Consider the following 19667-nt stretch of genomic DNA (forward strand, 5'->3'; position numbering starts at 1 on the left):
CCTGTGACTCTGCTTCTACTGTCTATTTCTTCTCTGAGTTTTTGATCATGTAGTACTATTTCTTAGCATGCCTCAATTTTTTTTGAATGCAGGACATTGCATTTAAAAAACCCTGCAGACATTGTGTGTAACAACCCAATCAAGATAAGGTGTTCTTTTAGCGTTAGATAGAGTAGAAGTAGATAGTTTTAATCCCATTTAAAAGTTATTTTTATGTGTTTTAAAGATGATCCATGTCAGTAGTGAGCCTTCTGCTGGAATACGGCCCTTACTCGGGAACATGGCTTTCATGAGACCTCAACTGAAGCCTGGACTATGTACCAGGGCCATTCCTGTTTAGTGTGCCCTGACTCCTATTTCGCCCTGTGACTCCTGAAATCTCTACTTATCTCTTCAGACTCTCGGTTTCTGCTTTTGCTAGATTTCTTGAAGTATCATCTTGCATATTAACAGATTCAAAAAAAAAAAAAGAAAAACCCATTGAGTTGATTCCAACTCATAGCAATCCCGTAGGTCAAAGTAGAACTGCCCCATAGGATTTCCAAGTAGCAGCTGGTGGATTCGAAATGCTGACCTTGTAGTTAGCAGCCAAGCTCTTAACCACTACACCACCAGGGCTCCATGAACAGTTAAAAACACAAAAACCAAACCCGTTACCATCAAGTGGACCCCATAGGAATCCAAAAATACCTTGAGGGAAGATTTCACCAAATTTTGGGTGTCATTCTCTTTAGTCTGCCTCTCTCAAGAATTTCCTCCTTTTGAAAACCTAGAAGAAATGGATGAATTTCTAGAAACTCAATATCTACCTAAACTAACACAAATAGAGGTAGAACAACTAAATAAACCCACAACAAAAGAAGAGATTGAAAAGGTAATTAAAAATTCCCGCCAAAAAAAGTCCTAGCCTGGATGGCTTCCCTGGAGAGTTCTATCAAACTTTCAGAGAAGAGTTAATACCACTACTACTTAAGGTATTTCAGAGCATGGAGAAGGATGAAATACTCACAAACTCATTCTGTGAAGCCAGCATATCCCTGATACCAAAACCAGGTAAAGACACCACAAAGAAAGAAAATTACAGACCTATATCTTTCATGAACTTAGATGCAAAAATCCTCAATAAAATTCTAGTCAAGAGAATTCAACAACATATCAAAAAAGTAATTCACCATGAGCAAGTGGGATTCATACCAGGTATGCAGAGTTGCTTCAACATTAGAAAAACAATTAATGTAATCCATCATACGAATAAAACAAAAGACAAGAACCACATGATCTTATCAATTGATGCACAAAAGGCATTTGATAAAGTTCAACACTCATTCATGATAAAAAAAAAACTCTCAGCAAAATAAGAATAGAAGGAAAATTCCTCAACATAATAAAGGGCATTTATACAAAGCCAACAGCCAACATCATCCTAAATGGAGAGAGCCTGAAATCATTCCCCTTGAGATCGAGAACCCAGGCAAGGATGACCTTTAACACCACTCTTATTCAACATTGTGCTGGAGGTCCTAGCCAGAGCAATTAAGCTAGATAAAGAAATAAAGGGCATCCAGATTGGTAAGGAAGAAGTAAAAGTGTCTCTATTTGTAGACGATATGATCTTATACACAGAATACCAAAAGGAATCCTCAGCACAACTACTGAAACTAATAGAAAGTTCAGCAGAGGATCAGGATAAAAGAAAAACATACAAAAATCAGTTGGATTACTCTACACCAACAGAGAGAACATTCAAGAGGAAATCACCAAGTCAATATCATTTACAGTAGCCCCCAAAAAGATAAAATACTTAGGATTAAATCTTACCAGAGACAAGAATGACCTATGCAAAGAAAACTACAAGACACTACTGCAAAAAACCAAAGGAGACCTACATAAGTAGAAAAACATAGCTTGCTCATGGATAGAAAGACTTAACATTGTAAAAATGCATATTCTACCGAAAGATATCTATAGATACGATGCAATTCCAATCCAAATTCCCACGACATTTTTTAATGAGATGGAGAAACAACTCACCAATGTCATACAAAAGGGCAAGAGACCCTGTTAAGTAAAGCATTACTGAAAAAGAAGAACAGGTAGGAGGGCGGGGCCAAGATGGCTGACTAGGTAGAAGCTACCTCGGATCCCACTTGCAACAAAGACTCAGAAAAACAAGTGAATCAATCACATACATGACAATCTATGAACCCTGACCATCAAACACAGATCTAAAGAGTTGACCTGAGTGACAGAGACTGAGAACAAACAACCACGGGGAAGCAACTACTGCTTTCAGAGCCTGGAGCCAGCTTCCCAGTCAGGAAATCTTGGTGCCGGGCTTTGGACTGGGAGCAGGGGAGCTAAGCACCACATCCTAAGACGGCGCAAACATGGGACCCAGCCCTAGCTCCCGGAAGTGATCTCTGGAGAAGCCCAGCCAGTGCACGCAGGCAGCGCAGTGACGCAGCTGACAGGAGGAGAAGTCACCGGGAGGTAGCTACTGGTTTTGGAGCCTGGAGTGCAGCATCCGAGCCGGGTAACCTTGGCGCTGGGCTTTGGACTGGGAGCAGAAGAACTAACCACGGCTTCTGAGACAGCACAAGCATGGGACGCAGGCCTGACCCTCAGAGGCAATCTCGACCCAGGCAACAGCACACAGGCTACACACCCCTCGGGAATCTCAGATAAATCAGTCATCACCAAACAAGATAAGTAACTTTGTCTATATTCCGGGGTGCTACTCTCTCCTATTTATCTGATCCCTCCCCTCCCCTTCCCAGGTGGCTTCATTAACATTGGAATTACCTGAGCCAGAGAGTGAAGTGCCCTGCGGTTCTTCCTTTTTTTTTTTGGCCTTTTCCTAACCCATTCTCCTGGCCTGAGAGAAGCAGCTACAAAAAACCCAGGGATCAAGAATCCTTCCCTAATTGGACTAAAAATACAGAACCAGCTCCAGCCAAGCATATGCAATCCACAGTCTTGGGCTTTCATCCCTACAGGGAACAAGGTGGCTATTATAATGCAAAGGCAATTCTAATAGGGATCTGACTGTAATTGTTTTAGCAGATTACTGGAAAGACAAGTTTCCCAGGTCTGATATCTCTGCATATTCAACAGAGCCCTCACTGACCCATGACAGGGAACTGAGGGCTGAAGCTCTCCCCAGACCACCTAGCCTCCTGCCTTAGGGGTCTAAGGAGGGTGACACCTACCAATCTGTAGAGGTACTTGCATTGGGGCCTAAGGTACAGCTACAGAGCCCACCCACCAAAGTGCTTTAGGAATAGAGACACACCTACCTCACTGGCACTTGCGAGAAGCCTGTCAGCATCCTGCCCCCACCTCCCGGAGTGTGAACCCCTGCTGCTACTAGAATCTGGTGCACACAGAACTATCACCACTACTTCTCTAGGTGGATAGGTGACAGTCTGCACCACACACTTGATGACCCAAAATCAGATTCTACTCAAGAATAGTGAATGGACTCTTAGGCTTATATATCTGGTAACAGCCCAAACCAGCTGGTAATAGGACATAAGTGACTCAAGGGCTACAACAATCAAGACAGCGCAATCTAGTATCCCATCTATGTATATTGAAAGAAAACAAGACAAGACTCAGTGAGCAAATATACAATAAATCACTACAATATCTTAGAGATGGCTTGGAGACAGCAGTCGATATCAAACTACAGAAAGAAGCAGACCATGATTGCTTCTACAACTCCCCAGACTAAAGAATCAAAATCCTTTCCAAATGAAGATACAATCCTGGAATTGCCAGATGCAGAATATAAAAAACTAATTTACAGAATGCTTCAAGACATTAGGGATGACCTCAGAAAAGAAATAAGGCAATCTACAGAAAAAGCCAAGGAACACACTCATAAAGCAGTTGAAGAAATCAAAAGGATTATTCAAGAACATAGTGGAAAAATTAATAAGTTGCAAGAATCCATAGAGAGAACAGCATTTAGAAATCCAAAAGATTAACAGTAAAATTACAGAATTAGACAACTCAATAGGAAGTCAGAGGAGCAGACTCAAGCAATTGGAATGCAGAGTGGGGGATCTGGAGGACAAGGGAATTGACACCAATATAGTTGAAAAAAAATCAGATAAAAGAATTTTAAAAAATGAAGAAACCCTAAGAATCATGTGGGACTCTATCAAGAAGAATAACTTGCATGTGATTGGAGTCCCAGAACAGGGAGGGATAACAGAAAATACAGAGAGAATAGTCGAAGATCTGTTCGCAGAAAAATTCCCTGACATTATGAAAGACGAAAGGATATCTATCCAAGATGCCCATCGAACCCCATATAAGAGTGATCCAAAAACAAAATCACCAAGACATATTATCATCAAACTTGCCAAAACCAAAGATAAAGAGAAAATTTTAAAAGCAGCCAGGGATAAAAGAAGAACAAAGTGAGAGGACTCACTATTATACCACCACAGTAGTCAAAACAGCCTGTACAACAACAGATACATAGACCAATGGAACAGAATTCAGAATCCAGATATAAGTCCATCCACATATGAGCAGCTGATATTTGACAAAGCCCCAAAGTCAGTTAAACGGGGAAAAGATAGACTCTTTAATAAATGGTGCCGGTATAACTGGATATCCATCTGCCAAAAAACAAAACAAGACCCATACCTTCCACCATGGACAAAAACGAGCTCAAAATGGATCAAAGACTTAATATGAAATCTAAAACAATAAAGATCATGGAGGAAAAAATAGGGGCAACGCTAGGAGCCCTAATACATGGCTTGAATAGTATACAAAACATTACTAACATTGCAGAAAAAAAAAGGAGATAACTCAAAGCCCCTAAAAATCAAACACCTGTGCTCATCCAAAGACTTCACCAAAAGAGTAAAACGATAACCTACATATTGGGAAACAGTTTTTAGCTATAACATTTCCCATCAGAGTCTGATCTCTAAAATATACACAATACGACAAAAACTCAACTACAAAAAGACAAACAACCCAATTAAAAAATGGGCAAAGTATATCAACAGACACTTCACTAAAGAAGGCATTCAGGTAGCTAACAGATACATGAGGAAATGCTCACAATCATTAGCCATTAGAGAAATGCAAATCAAAACTACAATGAGATTCCATCTCACCCCAACAAGGCTGGCATTAATCTAAAGAACACAAAATAATAAATGCTGGAGAGGTTGTGGAGAGACTGGATCTGCTAATGGGAATGTAAAATGGTACAACCACTTTGGAAATCGATTGGGGTCTTCCTTAAAAACTAGAAATAGAACCACCATATCATCCAGCAATCCCTCTCCTTGGAATATATCCTAGAGAAATAAGAGCCTTTACACAAACAGATACATGCACACCCATGTTTACTGCAGCACTGTTTACAATAGCAAAAAGATAGAAGCAACCAAGGTGCCCATAGTTGGATGGATGGATAAATAAATTATGGTATATTCACATAATGGAATACTATGCATTAATAAAGATAAGTGACAAATCTCTGAAATCTTTCAAAACATGGAGGAATCTGGAAGCATTATGCTAAGTGAAATTAGTCAGTTGCAAAAGGACAAATATTGTAAGAGACGACTCTTACAAGAACTCAAGAAATAGGGTGAACAGAGAGAAAAATATTCTTTGATAGTTATGACAGTGGGGAGGGAGGGAGGGAGAGGGTACGCACTAATTAGATAGTACACAAAAACTATTTTAGGTGAAAGGAAAAGCAACACACAACACAGGAGAGGTCAGCACAACTGGACTACACCAAAAGCAAAGAAGTTTCCTGAATAAACCACTTCAAAGGCCAGCGCAGGAGCCGCAGAGGTTTGGGGACCATGGTTTCAGGAGACATCTAGGTCAATTAGTATAATAAAATCTATTAAGAAAACATTCTGCATTCCACTTTGGAGAGTGGCTTCTGGGGTCTTAAATGCTAGCAAGCAGCCATCTAAGATGCGTTAATTGTTCTCAACCCACCTGGAACAAAGGAAAATGAAGAACACCAAAGACACAAGGGAATTATGAGGCCGAGAGACAGAAAAGGCCACATAAACCAGAGACTACACCAGCCTGAGACCAGAATAGATGGTGCCCGGCTACAATCGATGACTTCCCTGACATGGAACACAAGAGAAACCCTGAGGGAGCAGGAGAGCAGCGTGATGCAGACCCCAATTCTCGTAAAAAGACCAGACTTAATGATCTGTCTGAGACTAGAAGGACCCCAGAAGTCATGGTCCCCAGACCTTCTGTTAGCCCAAGACAGGAATTATTCCCAAAGCTTCTTCAGACAGGGATTGGACTGGACTATACGATAGAAAATGATACTGGTGAGGGATGAGCTTCTTGGATCAAGTAGACACATAAGACTATGTGGCCAACTCCTGTCTGGAGGGGAGATGAGAAGGCAGAGGGGGTCAGAAGCTGGCTGAATGGACAGGAAAATAGAGGATGGAGAGAAGGAGTGTGCTGTCTCATTAGGGGGAAAGCAAATAGGAGTATATAGCAAGGTGTATATAAATTTTTGTATGAGAGACTGACTTCATTAGTAAACTTTCCCTTAAAGCACGATAAAAATTAAAAGAAAAAAAAATTTGTTCCTCAAACACCTGCTGCTTAGGCAGCTGCAAACTCCAACTTTTCTCTCTCTTCAGTTCAGTAAAACCACTCTTCCTACTCAGATTTTGTTCCTTCACCCCCAACCCCCAGTCTCTTCCCATGCCTCCACACCTCAATATTCCCCTCACCTAGTGAATCGTCGGAGCTCTTGTGGCATAGTGGTTAAGAGCTACAGCTGCTAACCGAAAGGTTGACATCTTGAATCCACCACCTGCTCCTTGGAAACCCCGTGGGGCAGTTCTATTCTGTCATATAGGATCCCTATGAGTCAGAATCCACTCCAAGGCAATGGTTTGCTTTGCTTTGTTTTGTTTTGTTTTGTTTCGTTTCATTTTGTTTTTAGTGAATTGCCAAATATCTTGAGGGGGGAGGGGAAGGTGAATGTGGAGCCCACTTCCCTGCTTTTGCCTTCTTCCAGGAATTATAGTCTCTGAAGTTTTACCTGTGTAGATTGTTCTCCAGTACATTCAAAGGGTTGCTTGTATTTTGTCTGGATTTTATAGTTACTTTTCTCAGAAGGTTTAGTTGCTAAGCTGCTAAGTCATGACCATAACCAGGAAAGATACGCTAAAAAAAAAAAAATCAAGACTGAATTGGATTCATACCCAAAAACTGCGTGTTTGATTTAAAATTAGAAAATCAATGTAATTCATCACATTAACAAAGTAAAAGTGCATAAACATATCTTTTCAAAACATACAGCAAAACACATTAAAACTCAACATAATCCATTTTAAAATATCTTAGCAAAATAGGGATAAAAGAATTATTTCTTAACTGATAAAAAGGTTTTATTTAAAAAATAAATAAACCTACATTAAATGCACTTACTGTTTTAATATGAAAATTTTTCTCTTTGAGATTTGCAATGGAGACAAGGATGTTGATTATAAACACTAGTGTTCAACATTGTACTTCAGGTTCTAGCCAGTGCAATTAGATAGGGAAAATAAAGTTACAAGAAGTAGCAAGTTAGGATACAAAATTGAAAAAACTATATATTTATGTGTAATATCTAAAAGAAATAAAATGGTATAATTATATATACATTATATCCAAAATAATCTCCCAAGAAAATATCACATTAAAAAGGTCAGTTTTTTAAAATCATTGAATATGAGTCAATATATAAATATTAATTTTATTTCTATATACCAGCAACAAAAGCTATATTTTAATGATACCACTTATAATGGCATTAAAAAATTACCGAATGCCAAAAAATAAATCTAACAAAAGAGGTAAAAGACCTCATGACAGAAGAAAAATTGTGGAAGATTTAAACAAATGGAGGTTGTATTATTTCATGAGTTGAAATTCAGTATTGTGAAGGTATCGATTCTCTCCAAATTGCTCTATAGTTTTAAAAAAATACCAACCAAAACTCCAGCAGTTATTTTTGGGAACATTAACAAGCTAGTCCTAATTTTAAATGATATAATTGAAATAATCATGAACAGAGAATGGGCAAACAAATTGCAGTATATTCATACAATGTAATGCTAAATACCTATTTAAAAAAAAAACAATAGTGAAGTCAGAGGAGGAGAATATGAATGGAAGAAAAAAAATACAGGTGGATGACATATTCCTAGACAGCAAGACTTATTACAGAGGTAATGACATTGTGATATTAGGGCAAAGGTAAGCAAATAGGCCAATGGAACCAATTAAAACCCAGTGCCCTCGAGTTGATTCCGACTCGTAGCGACCCTGTAGGACAGAGTAGAACTGCCCCATAGAGTTTACAAGGAGCTCCTGGCATATTCAAACTGCCGACACTTTGGTTAGCAGCTGTAGCTCCTAACAACTATACCTCCAGGGTTAGCAAGTTCAATAAAAGACCCAGAGATATAGAGTCAATCGGTTTATGACGAAATTGACATTGCAGTGCAGTTACAAAGGGATGGTCTGAAAGTGAATAAAGGAATGAACTCTAGGGAGGATAAATATGTGGATAAATAAAAAACTGTTTATATAATAATTATAATATCTTCTGGGATTTATAACATATGTAGAAATAAAAATATGAACAAATGCATTTAAACCATTGTTACAATCTTAAATTGTTTAGGAAGTGGTAAAAGTACTAATTTAAGGTATACCAAAACCAAACCCAAACCCATTGCCATACAGTCAATTGCAACTAATAGCAGCCCTATAGGACAGAGCAGAACTGCCCCACAGGGTTTCCAAAGAGCAGCTGGTAGATTTGAATGCCAACCTTTCGGCAAGCAGCCTTAACACTTAACCACTGCACCACCAGGGCTCTAATTTAAGCTACATGCTGTAATAAATCAAGGATGTGTATTGTAATCACTAGAATAATTATCCAAGAGTGTATAACTAAAAAGCTAATAGGGGAAAATGAAATAATAAAATCACTTGCATAATCCAAAACAAGAAAGAACACAGAACAAATAGGACAAATAGAAGAGAAATAGTCTATCAGTAATTAAAGCCTGGAAGCAAAAACTTAGAGATGTCAACTGTGTGAAGCAAACACACCCTCAGAGAATATAAACAAGGTACATTTTCAACATTCTCTAGACTTCACAGTGAAAAAGACTTCCCCTGAAAAAAAAAAAAAGGTTTCTGTAAACCCATACAGACATCTCACCATTGCCTTTTTAAGACACTCTTCCTGCCTTCACTCTAGGGACCAACGTACCCTAAATTATGTGAAGACTACGGATGGAACAAAGGATGCTACACCAAGGACTCTTGAGCACAAACCATCCCAAGGGGAGACTGAAGGCCTCACTATAATTTCTAAGATGCACCTTTAATTGTACCCCTTGAGAGTCTCAATAACACTCCCTTCCCTTCCTTTACCTGCACCCCCTTTTTGAAATTGCCTCATGAGTTCATACCTCAGTGTTTCCATCAACTCTGCAGGGAAATTAACTAATCTATAAAAAACATCTGATGAACTTTCTCTTCTCGGCCAGACAGTAGAAAGATCTGGGTGCCTGTTGTTGACCGAGGTCTTGAGGAAAATACCAAACTGGCAGTTAAGGCCCACGCCTCAAGGACTGATATAGGGCTGTGCTTCTTTCCATTGGCTATCGCTATTGCCCAACAGAAGTACGCTGTTGCTATAACTTTCTTTTTTGAGCTCCTCAGGAAGGGAGGAAAGAGAGGTTCCATGGTTAGCTTTGTATTTCCTAGGATTTGAAATAACATCCAAGTGTGCACTAGTGATCAGGAGAACTCTCAAGGCTCAGACCTCTGGGTCCTGATTCCACGGAACGCATTGAAAACCATCAGTGAGGGTAGCCAGACACAGAGTTTGTTCCCAGCTGTGTTCATGGTTAGTCCTATTATGAGGGGTAAGTAACTTGCTCCCTATCTAGGCTTCACTGGATTTTTCCTGAGACATCCACACATAGACACTAGCTCCAGTGGAATTCCCTTTCACTATTAATATAGTTTTGCAAAGTTTTATGGGTGTTATAACTCTGGATATGTGATTTTATCCACAGTAAACTGTACCTTTAGTAATAATCAGGTGTGTTACAATGAGCTGCGGAGGACCCAGTTACTCAGATGTTCCTCAGCTTAACATTCTCTTAAAATTTCTTGCCCCATGATTCACAAAAAAAATCTCATTATTCATAAAATTGATAAATTTCATAATTTGATGTTAGAAGACCATTCAGTGTGGTGCATAACTCAGCTTTTAGAAAGCCCTCAGTTGAACAACTTAATCTTATTTACTCTTATGCACACCCCAGCTAAAGTAATGCCCTTCCTTTACTCATTTATTTTCTACATACTGAATTGTGAATACTAGTGTGTTTTCATATCCTCTTCCTTATATCATATCAAGCTGTGTGTTTCTGAGAGCCAGAATGTACAAGGAGATTAATAAAATAAATCTGAGCAACCTAGAGAGCTGCCTGTAGCTTTGTTATATGATACACTGAAACAGGGTAACTTCTTAATTCGGCCTGTTAAATTAAATAAATTTATTCTTTGTCATCTGGATTTTTAAGTAATTTTTAAACTAAGTGATTATGCTAAACGTCGTTATTCCACTTACTTTCTAATCATGTTTATTAGTAGTAGTAAAAAAAAAAAATCCATTGCTGTTGAGTTGTCTGTGACTCACAGGGACCCCATAGGACAGAGTAGAACTCCTCCATGAGGTTTCCAAGAAGCAGCTAGTGGATTTGAACTGTCGACCTTTACGGATAGCAGCGGTAGCTCTTAACCACTGCACCACCAGGGCTCCTGTTAGTAGTAGTAATATTAACAATAACAGCTACCTTTTTTTTTTTAGGTCCTCTTGTATTCTTCCAAGCACTGTGCTAGCATACTTGTTCAGTGCTATTTTCAAAATAATTCTTCTACAAGATAGGTGTCAACTTGCCCAAGGCTCCACAGTAGGTCATACTTGAACCCAAATCAATTTGATTTTATTATTTATTTTCCTTTAAGTGTGTGTCATAACAGAACTGCTGAGTTAAGTATTACTGGGTCTAGTCAATCAGTTGTGAACCTGTCTCAGCTGTGGTAGGACACCCCATAGATTTGGGTTTCCTCTTCCTTTCTCATCAAACCACGTGCTTTCATCCTTCCTAAAAAGCAGCCCATTTTTCCTTCTAGGTTATGTGTGGGGTTGCTGCACTCCACTACTGAACCATCCAAACAAGGAGAGCACACTTACATTGATTTCCCATGTGCTCCAGACAGATTTCAGAAACATTCAGGAGGGAAAATCAACAGGATTTGGTATATAATTAAACATAGGAGGCAACAGAATGAGAAGGTGCCTTGAATGACTGTCAAGTTTCCTGTTTAGCAAATGCTAAATGGATTGATGAATGGAGAGAAGAACCATTCACCAAGAAGCAAGTACAGAGTGGAGGCACCTAGGAAGAAAAAGATGGAATAAGGAGAAAGACAAAGCAAAATGCCAATTAAACCCATTGCCATCGAGTCGATTCCGACTCACAGCCATGCTACAGGACAGAGTAGAACTGCCCCATAGAGTTTCCAAGGAGCACTTCCAAGAATCACCTGGTGGATTCAAACTGCCGACCTTTTGGTTACCACCCTTAGCACTTAACCACTACGTCACCAGGGTTGAAATGTCAATAATAGGGTTGAAAATATGAAACAGAGTAAATGACTGGAGAGGCTTACATTTAGAGTGGACCCTAAAGGATGACAGGGACATGAGGCAAGGTGGGATTAGTGGGCCACGAGGTCTAAATGTGGCCCTGCTGGCAAGTTTGGTCAGAGTTGCACAAGATTCTGCCCAATGATGTTCAGATTGGAAACTCACTAATGGTGATGTTCAGAAACTCAGCTTTTTGGTGACAGGGTGGCAAGTCTAGAATTCATTTTTTCATTAATTCTTTCAACAAATGCCCACCATGTACCAGAAACTGAGTCAACTGAAAATATAAAGATGAATTTACATCGTCCATGAATTACAGGAGCTTTCAGTCTAGAGTGAAATATATAAATGTATAATTTAGCCATTACATCACATATATTACAACATGTATGGAAATATAATACAGGAAATTCATCTTATGTGTAATGGGGTTTTATCTGGCTGGCTTCAGTGTATGATAGGTATCAAAAGCATACCTAACATATTGATCATCAAAAATTACGGCACTCTACACTGACTAATCATTAAATAATCTAACCATCTTAAGTTCATTTTATAGGTCACGCATAAACCTATCACTAGGTGCTGATTCCATTTATGGAATAGAAGACAATGCAGTGATTGAAATGATCATGTACAGCCACAGAGTTTTACACGGAAGGAAGACTAAAACATATTAAGTTAAAAAACACATTATAAAATAATGTATTTTGAAAATCTCATTTTAGTTTTTTTCAAGAGAGGAACATAATTCTCCAAAGAGTTAAAATTGTTTCCTCCTGGGGGGGTGATTATTTCTCATTTTCTTTGTTTCCATATTTTTTATGCTCTTAATTGTTAAAAAGAGGGATTTCTATTTTAGAAAAGCAAATTTTAAATACAGTCTTGTTAATAAACTAAAATGACAAAGATGAGGACTTCAGATTATTTGAAATTTTGTACCAAATAATATTAATAAACATCCTTGCATTTGGATAAAGCCTTTGAATATTTTTTACATGTATGTTTTGTGTATCAACAAAATGAAGGAAAAGAAAATATCATGTGTGCTCAGCAACAAGAAACAATCTTTAGCAACATTTAGAGATATGTTATGTTTGCTTATTCCATTTGTTTGATTTTTGATAAATGATCACTCTGAGTTTATTAAGATTCTGAGTTTATTAAGATTCTGAGTTTCCTGCAGGTGGGAGTACAGTCAGAAATGTGGAAACCTCTCATGTGCAATATCTGGATACCACAACGATGATTAGTTGTAAGTAGCCAAACTATGTATTTTGAAACGAATTTTTTATTAATTAGTTTTATGGTAAAATTATTTAAAATGCTGTATTTGTTTGCAGTAGCACAGATTCAGTTGATAAATTAGAGGAGTTTAAAATAAAAGCTTGAAGTAAAGGAAATTCAAGAAATGTTCCAAAGTGACTATTAGCTCTCTACTCTCCAGGAAAATGTTACTATGACCTTTCCTTTTGGCTTCTGTGTTAAAATTTATAATTTACTAATATGGTACAAGAGAAAATTATTCTGATGTGAAAAACATGGAGAAACAAGTGATTAACGGACATTCACAGCTCCGGGTTATGTGAGAAGTGTGTCACCTACTTTCCCTTGGGTGAGAGATGTCAAAAAACACAGTCATTCCACTCCTAATAAAAAGTAACTTAGATTAAGAGTGGTGCTATCAAAATAAATAAATATGGGTGTGAAAAAGAAACACAAACTGATAGTCACTTGGCTGCCTTTCACAGAGGTAAGAGGGTGATGTTTCTGAGTTTTCAAAATTTCAAAGAGGAGAGAGAAGTATTTTAAAATCTAACTCATTGATAAAGAAAATCCGTAAAATACAAAGTGCTACAAACCCAATTTTACTGAAATTTGAATCACTAGGATCATTGATTGGTGGCTTTTAAAGAAGAGTCAGAGGATGGATTATTCCAAACTAATTGCCAAATGGCCAACATATATGCCATGCATAGGTTTCCTACAGGTTTCTCAGGAAGCAAAACAGCTTGTGTAATGCTGTTCTCTGTCTTCTCTGCAGCCCTAGGATTCATGAACAATTCAGAGAAAAGCACTGTGACTGAGTTTGTCCTCCTAGGCTTCCCTGGTGGCCAGGAGATGCAAATATTCCTCTTCTCGCTGTTCTTTGGGGTCTATATATTTACCATGATGGGAAATGGCACCATTGTCTATGCTGTGAGGTGGGACCAACGACTCCACACCCCAATGTATATTCTCCTGGGGAACTTTGCTTTCCTTGAAATCTGGTACATTACCTCCACTGTGCCCAGTATGCTGGCCAACATCCTCTCAGAGACAAAAACCATCTCCTTTGCTGCCTGTTTCCTGCAGTTCTATTTTTTTACCTCCCTTGGTACAACTGAAACTTATCTCCTCTGTGTCATGGCATATGATCGGTACCTCGCCATCTGCCGCCCACTGCACTACCCAACCATCGTGACCCTACAACTCTGCTATATCTTGATGTTTCTTTGCTGGGTGTTTGGGTTCCTTAGTTACTCAGTCTCCACAGTGCAACTCTCCCAATTGTCTTTCTGTGGGCCCAACATCATTGATCACTTTGTGTGTGACATAGACCCACTGATGTCTCTGTCCTGTGCTCCAGCTCCTAACACTGAGATTGTCTTCTACATCCTGAGCTCCCTCATTATCCTCCTCACCCTTCTATACATCCTTGGCTCTTATACCCTTTTACTGATAGCTGTGTTAAAAGTCCCTTCAGCAGCTGGCCGGCAAAAGGCCTTTTCCACCTGTGGATCCCATCTGACAGTGGTGTGTTTATTCTTTGGGGCCCTCTTAGCAATGTATTTTAGCCCCACATCTGATAACCCAGCTGAACTTCAGAAGATTATTACTTTGTTCTATTCTGTGGTCACTCCCTTCTTAAATCCCCTGATTTACAGCCTACGAAACAAGGAGATGAAGGCTGCATTGAAGAAAGTCTTAAGGATAGAAGGAGCATAAAGCAATCTACTTGAGACCAAGCAGACCACTGTACACATGTAAAGGGTCACTTAAGAAAAAAAAAAATATTTGATTTCAGCTGCCAATTTAAAGTGTGCAACTTTAAAGAAGACATTTTCTCAGTGGGGTCCTTCATTGATTTATTCCTCAATAAAACAGGAAGAGCTATATTATAATTGACTCAAGTGTAACATTTTCAACGTCAGTGATCCCAGTAGGTATTAAGGCATATCTGTGGTATTTCTCACTGTTTTAGCTTTGCTTACTTGAAGGATGTGTGTAGAAGGCAGGAAAGCTGTTATCCCAGGAGGCTCTTATTTGATGTACTCAAGGCATATCTTAACACAGTCCAATATTTTAAAAAGTGAATAAGAATCAACCTTCAATACCTAATTACTACAGACCTAAAGGATTTAGTAACAGAACAACTTTCTAATTCCCTTGGCTCTTGATAGTTGAGAGTCTTCTAGACTAGGGACAAACTGAAAGTTTCGTGCTTACATAAGTAGGAAATGTTTTAACATTAGAAAAAGTAGTCGTCATTCTTTCATTGAACAAATACTATTGAGCACCTACTATGTTCCAGGTACTCTTCTAGGCACTAGAGAGACTCTATAATCAAAATGATCAAAAACTACTACCCACACGGAGTTTACATTCTAATTGGGGAGAGAGAAACAATAAATGAGTAAAATGTATAGCATGTCAGAAAGAAATAAGTGCTATGGAGAAAGGGGAAAGAGGGTGGGAAGTATAGGATAAAAGCTCGAAATTTTAAATAGGTGGTCAGGGAAGGCCACCCTGAGAAAGCAAATTTTAAGCAAAAACTTGAAAGAGGTGAGGGAGTGAGCCATGTAGACAGCTGAGGAAAGGGTATTCCATGCAGAAGCAAGTTCTCTACAAAATCCTGAGGCATAGTGCGTTCAAGTAACACCGAGGAGGTTGGTTTGGCAGCAGAGAGAATAAGGGAAAGAGCATTGGAGATCAAGTCAGAGAGTGAACAGGGAGGGAAATTGTTCAGGACCTTATAAGTCATTTTAGGAACTTCTATTTCTGCATGAAATGAGAAGCCTTTGGAAAGGCTTGAGCAAAGGAGTAACATAATGGTATTTAAAATTACAAATATTCAGCCCCTTGGATGTTTAGTTGATAATAGTCTGCAGGTAAGAGGTTACTGTGAGACCGAATCTGAGATGAAACCCACATAGGACCTTAAGCACCCCATTTTACTATTATTTCTACTGTAAAAATGACTAAGTCCTAATGGCCTGCTAGCAAGATTAGATAAAATAGCAACTTCCATAAAAGATGGACAAAATGTAGTCATTTTACAATTCAAACCTTTCTTGTTTGAGTCCACTAAAATTATCTCATGAAATGGTGCTACTATGACCACAAAAGGGAAAATACCAGGACAACAAGGGGAAAATCAGCATGAACAAATCTTTCATGTATATATGACTCACATGCTACTCCTTAATACCTAAGCAATACAGTTGATTAAAGATCCTCTCCTTCATGATTTTTATCTTTTTTTTTTTTTTTAATCATGTGATCCACATACACAGATGTTTCTGGTCATGATGAGTCATAATATTGAAACATCCTAGATAACTTTAGCCGTTAAGTCTTTGCTGTTGAGTCGATCAAATGGGTCTTCCTTAAAAGGCTAGAAATAGAAATACCGTACAATCCAGCAACCCCATTCGTGGCGACCCCAGGTGTTACATAGTAGAAATGCTCCATAGGGTTTCCTTGGCTGTAATCTATAGGTAAACAGATCACCAGACCTTTCTTCCTTGGTGCTGGTGGGCAAGTTCAAACCACCAACGTTTAGCATTGTAGCCAATCACAAGTCACTTACACTATCCAGGGATTCAGGACTCTGACACAGAGGTTGAGTAATTCTTCCTAAACGCTATGCCTGCTGTTCAAGAAACTGTCATCTAGAAGATGAAGTCAAACAGAGTAATTTAGGCTAAAGCATTACCTTAAATGTAAAAGTGGGATATAAATTTATAATACACTTGATTTTGTTTTTATCTAAAAAAAAAAAAAAACTCCCTGTTAGAATAGTAATTTGAATAGCATTTAAACTGCAATGGAGTATGTGAAGACGTTCTACTCTGTGATTTTACATGTCCTGCACAAATCACGACAAAAGTGGGGGAGAGGGCACACTCAGCAAAACCGTAATGCTTGGAATTTTTCCTTGGATATATTGAGGATCTCCACCTCGTTCTATTCTCTCTATTTTTTTTTAATATTTGTACTTTATTATAGTCAATGAGGGGAAGTTCAGATTATTTTATTCTAAATCACTTTTGCTCCCTCTCCACCCCCATTGTACCATGTAAGCAGTCCCTTGGTTGCACAAATGCTTAACACACTTGTTTGCTAACCAAAAAGTTGGAAGTAAACCACTATGGAAAAGGATGTGGCGCTTCCTTAAAAGGCTAGAAATAGAAATGCCATACAATTCAGCAATCCCACTCCTAGGAATATATCCTAGAGAAATACGAGCCATCACAGAAATACACATATGCACACCCATGTCCGTTGCAGCACTATTGACAATAGCAAAAAATGGAAACAACTTAAGTGCCCATCAGGAGATGAAAGGATAAATTATGGTACACACACAATGAAATACAACACAATGATAAAGGACAATGATGAATCATAGAAATATCTCACATATGGATGAATCCGGAGGGCATTATGCTGAGTCAAATAAGTCAATCACAAAAGGACAAATACTGTATGAGACCACTATTATAAAAACTCAAGAAAAGATTTACGTACAGAAAGAAACAATCTTGAAGGGAAAGGAGGGCTGGAAAGGAGAAGTCACTAACTGGATAGTAGACAAGTATAAACTATTGTGAAGGGAAAGACAGTATACAGTATAGGAGAGGTCATCACAACCTGACCAAGGCAAAGCCATAGAAGCTTTGTAGACACATCCAAACTCCTTGAGGGACTGAGTTACTGGGGCTGAGGGCTAGGGACCATGGTCGAGAGAGACATCTAGGTCAATTGCCATAACATACTTCATAAACAAAATGTTCTACATCCAACTTTGGTGGGTAGCATCTGGGGCCTTAAAAGCTTGCAAGTGTCCTATCTTGTCTGGAGCAAAGAAGAACAAAGAAAATCAAAGACACAAAGGAAATATTACTCCAAAGGACTAATGGACCACAAGTACCACAGCCACCAACAGCCTGAGCCAAGAACAACTAGATGGTGCCTGGCTACACCACCAGCCACTCCGACAGAGAACACAATAGAGGGTCCCTGACAGAGGAGGAGAAAAATGTAGAACAAAACTCAAATTCACAAAAACAGATCACACTTACTAGCCTGACAGAGACAGGAGGAACCCTGAGACTATGGCCCCTGGACACCCTGCTAATTCAGAACTCAAGCCACTTTTGAAGTTCACCCTTCAGCCAAATATTAGATAGGTTTATAAAACAAACAATAACACATGTGAGGAACGTCCTTCTTAGTTTAATCATGTATACAAAACCAAATGGTCAAACCTGCCCAAAAGCAAAGACAAGAAGGCGGGAAGGGACAGGAAAAATAGACAGATGGAAAAGGGAAAACTGGTGTGGGGAAGAGGAGAGGTTGACACATCGTGGCGATTGCAACCAATGTCACAAAGCAATTTGTGTATGAATTGTTGAATGAGAAACTAATTTGCTCTGTAAACTTTCACCTAAAGCACAATTTAAAAAAAAAAGTTTGAAGGTTGGAGTCCACCCAGAGTCTGGTGATATACTTCCAGAAAAATCAGCCATTAAAAATCCTATGGAGAAGAGCACAGCTCTAATCTGAGATACAGAGGGTTGCCATTAGTCAGAATCAACTTAATGGCAACTAGTTTGTTTCTGGTTTACACAACTTAGGCTTCTTTTTTTCCTCTTGTCACTTACACTAATTTTTTCCAAAGTAATTTTTAAAAAGCTTTTTTTTATTGTGTTTTAGATGAAAGTTCACATCACAAATTAGTTTCTCATTCAAAAATTTATACACAAATTGTTTTGTGACATTCGTTGCAATCCCCACAATGTGTCAGCACTGTTCCCCTTTTCACGCCGTTCATCCAGTTTTCCTGTCACTTCCTGCCTTCTCGTCTTTGCTTTTGGGCAGGTGTTCCCATTTGGTCTCCTATATTTGATTGAACTAAGAAGCATGTTCCTCTTGTGTGTGTGTGTGTGTGCGTGTGTGTGTGTGTGTGTGTGTGTGTGTGTTTTGTTTGTTTGATTAATAGACCTATCCAATCTTTGACTGAAAGGTGGACTTCGGCGGTGGCTTCAGTTCTGAGTTAGTAGGTTATCCAGGGGCCGTAGTCTCAAGGATGTCTGGTCTTTTTTTTGCAAGTTTAAATGTTGTCCTACATTTTTCTCCCCCTCTGCCCAGGACCATCTATTGTGTTGCCTGTTGGAGTGGCCGGTGGTAGCAGCCAGGCACCACCTAGTTGTTCTTGGCTCAGGCTGGTGGTGGCTGTGGTACTTGTGGTCCATTGGTCCATTGGACTAATATTTCCTTTGTGTCTTTGGTTTTCTTCATTCTCCTTTGCTCCCAGATGGGATGGGACTCTTGCAAGCTTTTAAGGCCCCAGAGGCTACTCACCAAAGTTGGTTGTAGAACATCTCATTTATGAACAATGTTATGCCAATTGACCTAGATGTTGCTTCTGATGGTAGTCGCTAGCCCTTAGCCCCAGGAACTCAGTCCCTCAAGGAGTTTGGATGTGTCTAGGAAGCTTCTATGGCTTTGACTTGGACAAATTGTGCTGACTTCTGCTATATTCTATACTGTCTTTCCCTTCATCAAAGATAATATTTGACTACTGTCTAGTTAATGATTTCCCCTTCCCAACCATCCCCACCCTTGTAACCATCAACGACTG

The 19667-nt window shown here is 39.0% G+C and overlaps 1 protein-coding gene across 1 annotated transcript; it reads left to right on the forward strand.

The window, feature by feature from the left end:
* Positions 1 to 13777: 13777 nt before the first annotated feature.
* LOC126083625 (olfactory receptor 11H4-like) lies at positions 13778 to 14746 on the forward strand. Its single transcript, XM_049897495.1, has one exon. The coding sequence runs from the start codon at positions 13778 to 13780 to the stop codon at positions 14744 to 14746; it is 969 nt and encodes a 322-aa protein (XP_049753452.1).
* Positions 14747 to 19667: the final 4921 nt, after the last annotated feature.

Source organism: Elephas maximus, chromosome 10, assembly GCF_024166365.1.
Source record: "Elephas maximus indicus isolate mEleMax1 chromosome 10, mEleMax1 primary haplotype, whole genome shotgun sequence".
Lineage (NCBI taxonomy): Eukaryota > Metazoa > Chordata > Mammalia > Proboscidea > Elephantidae > Elephas > Elephas maximus.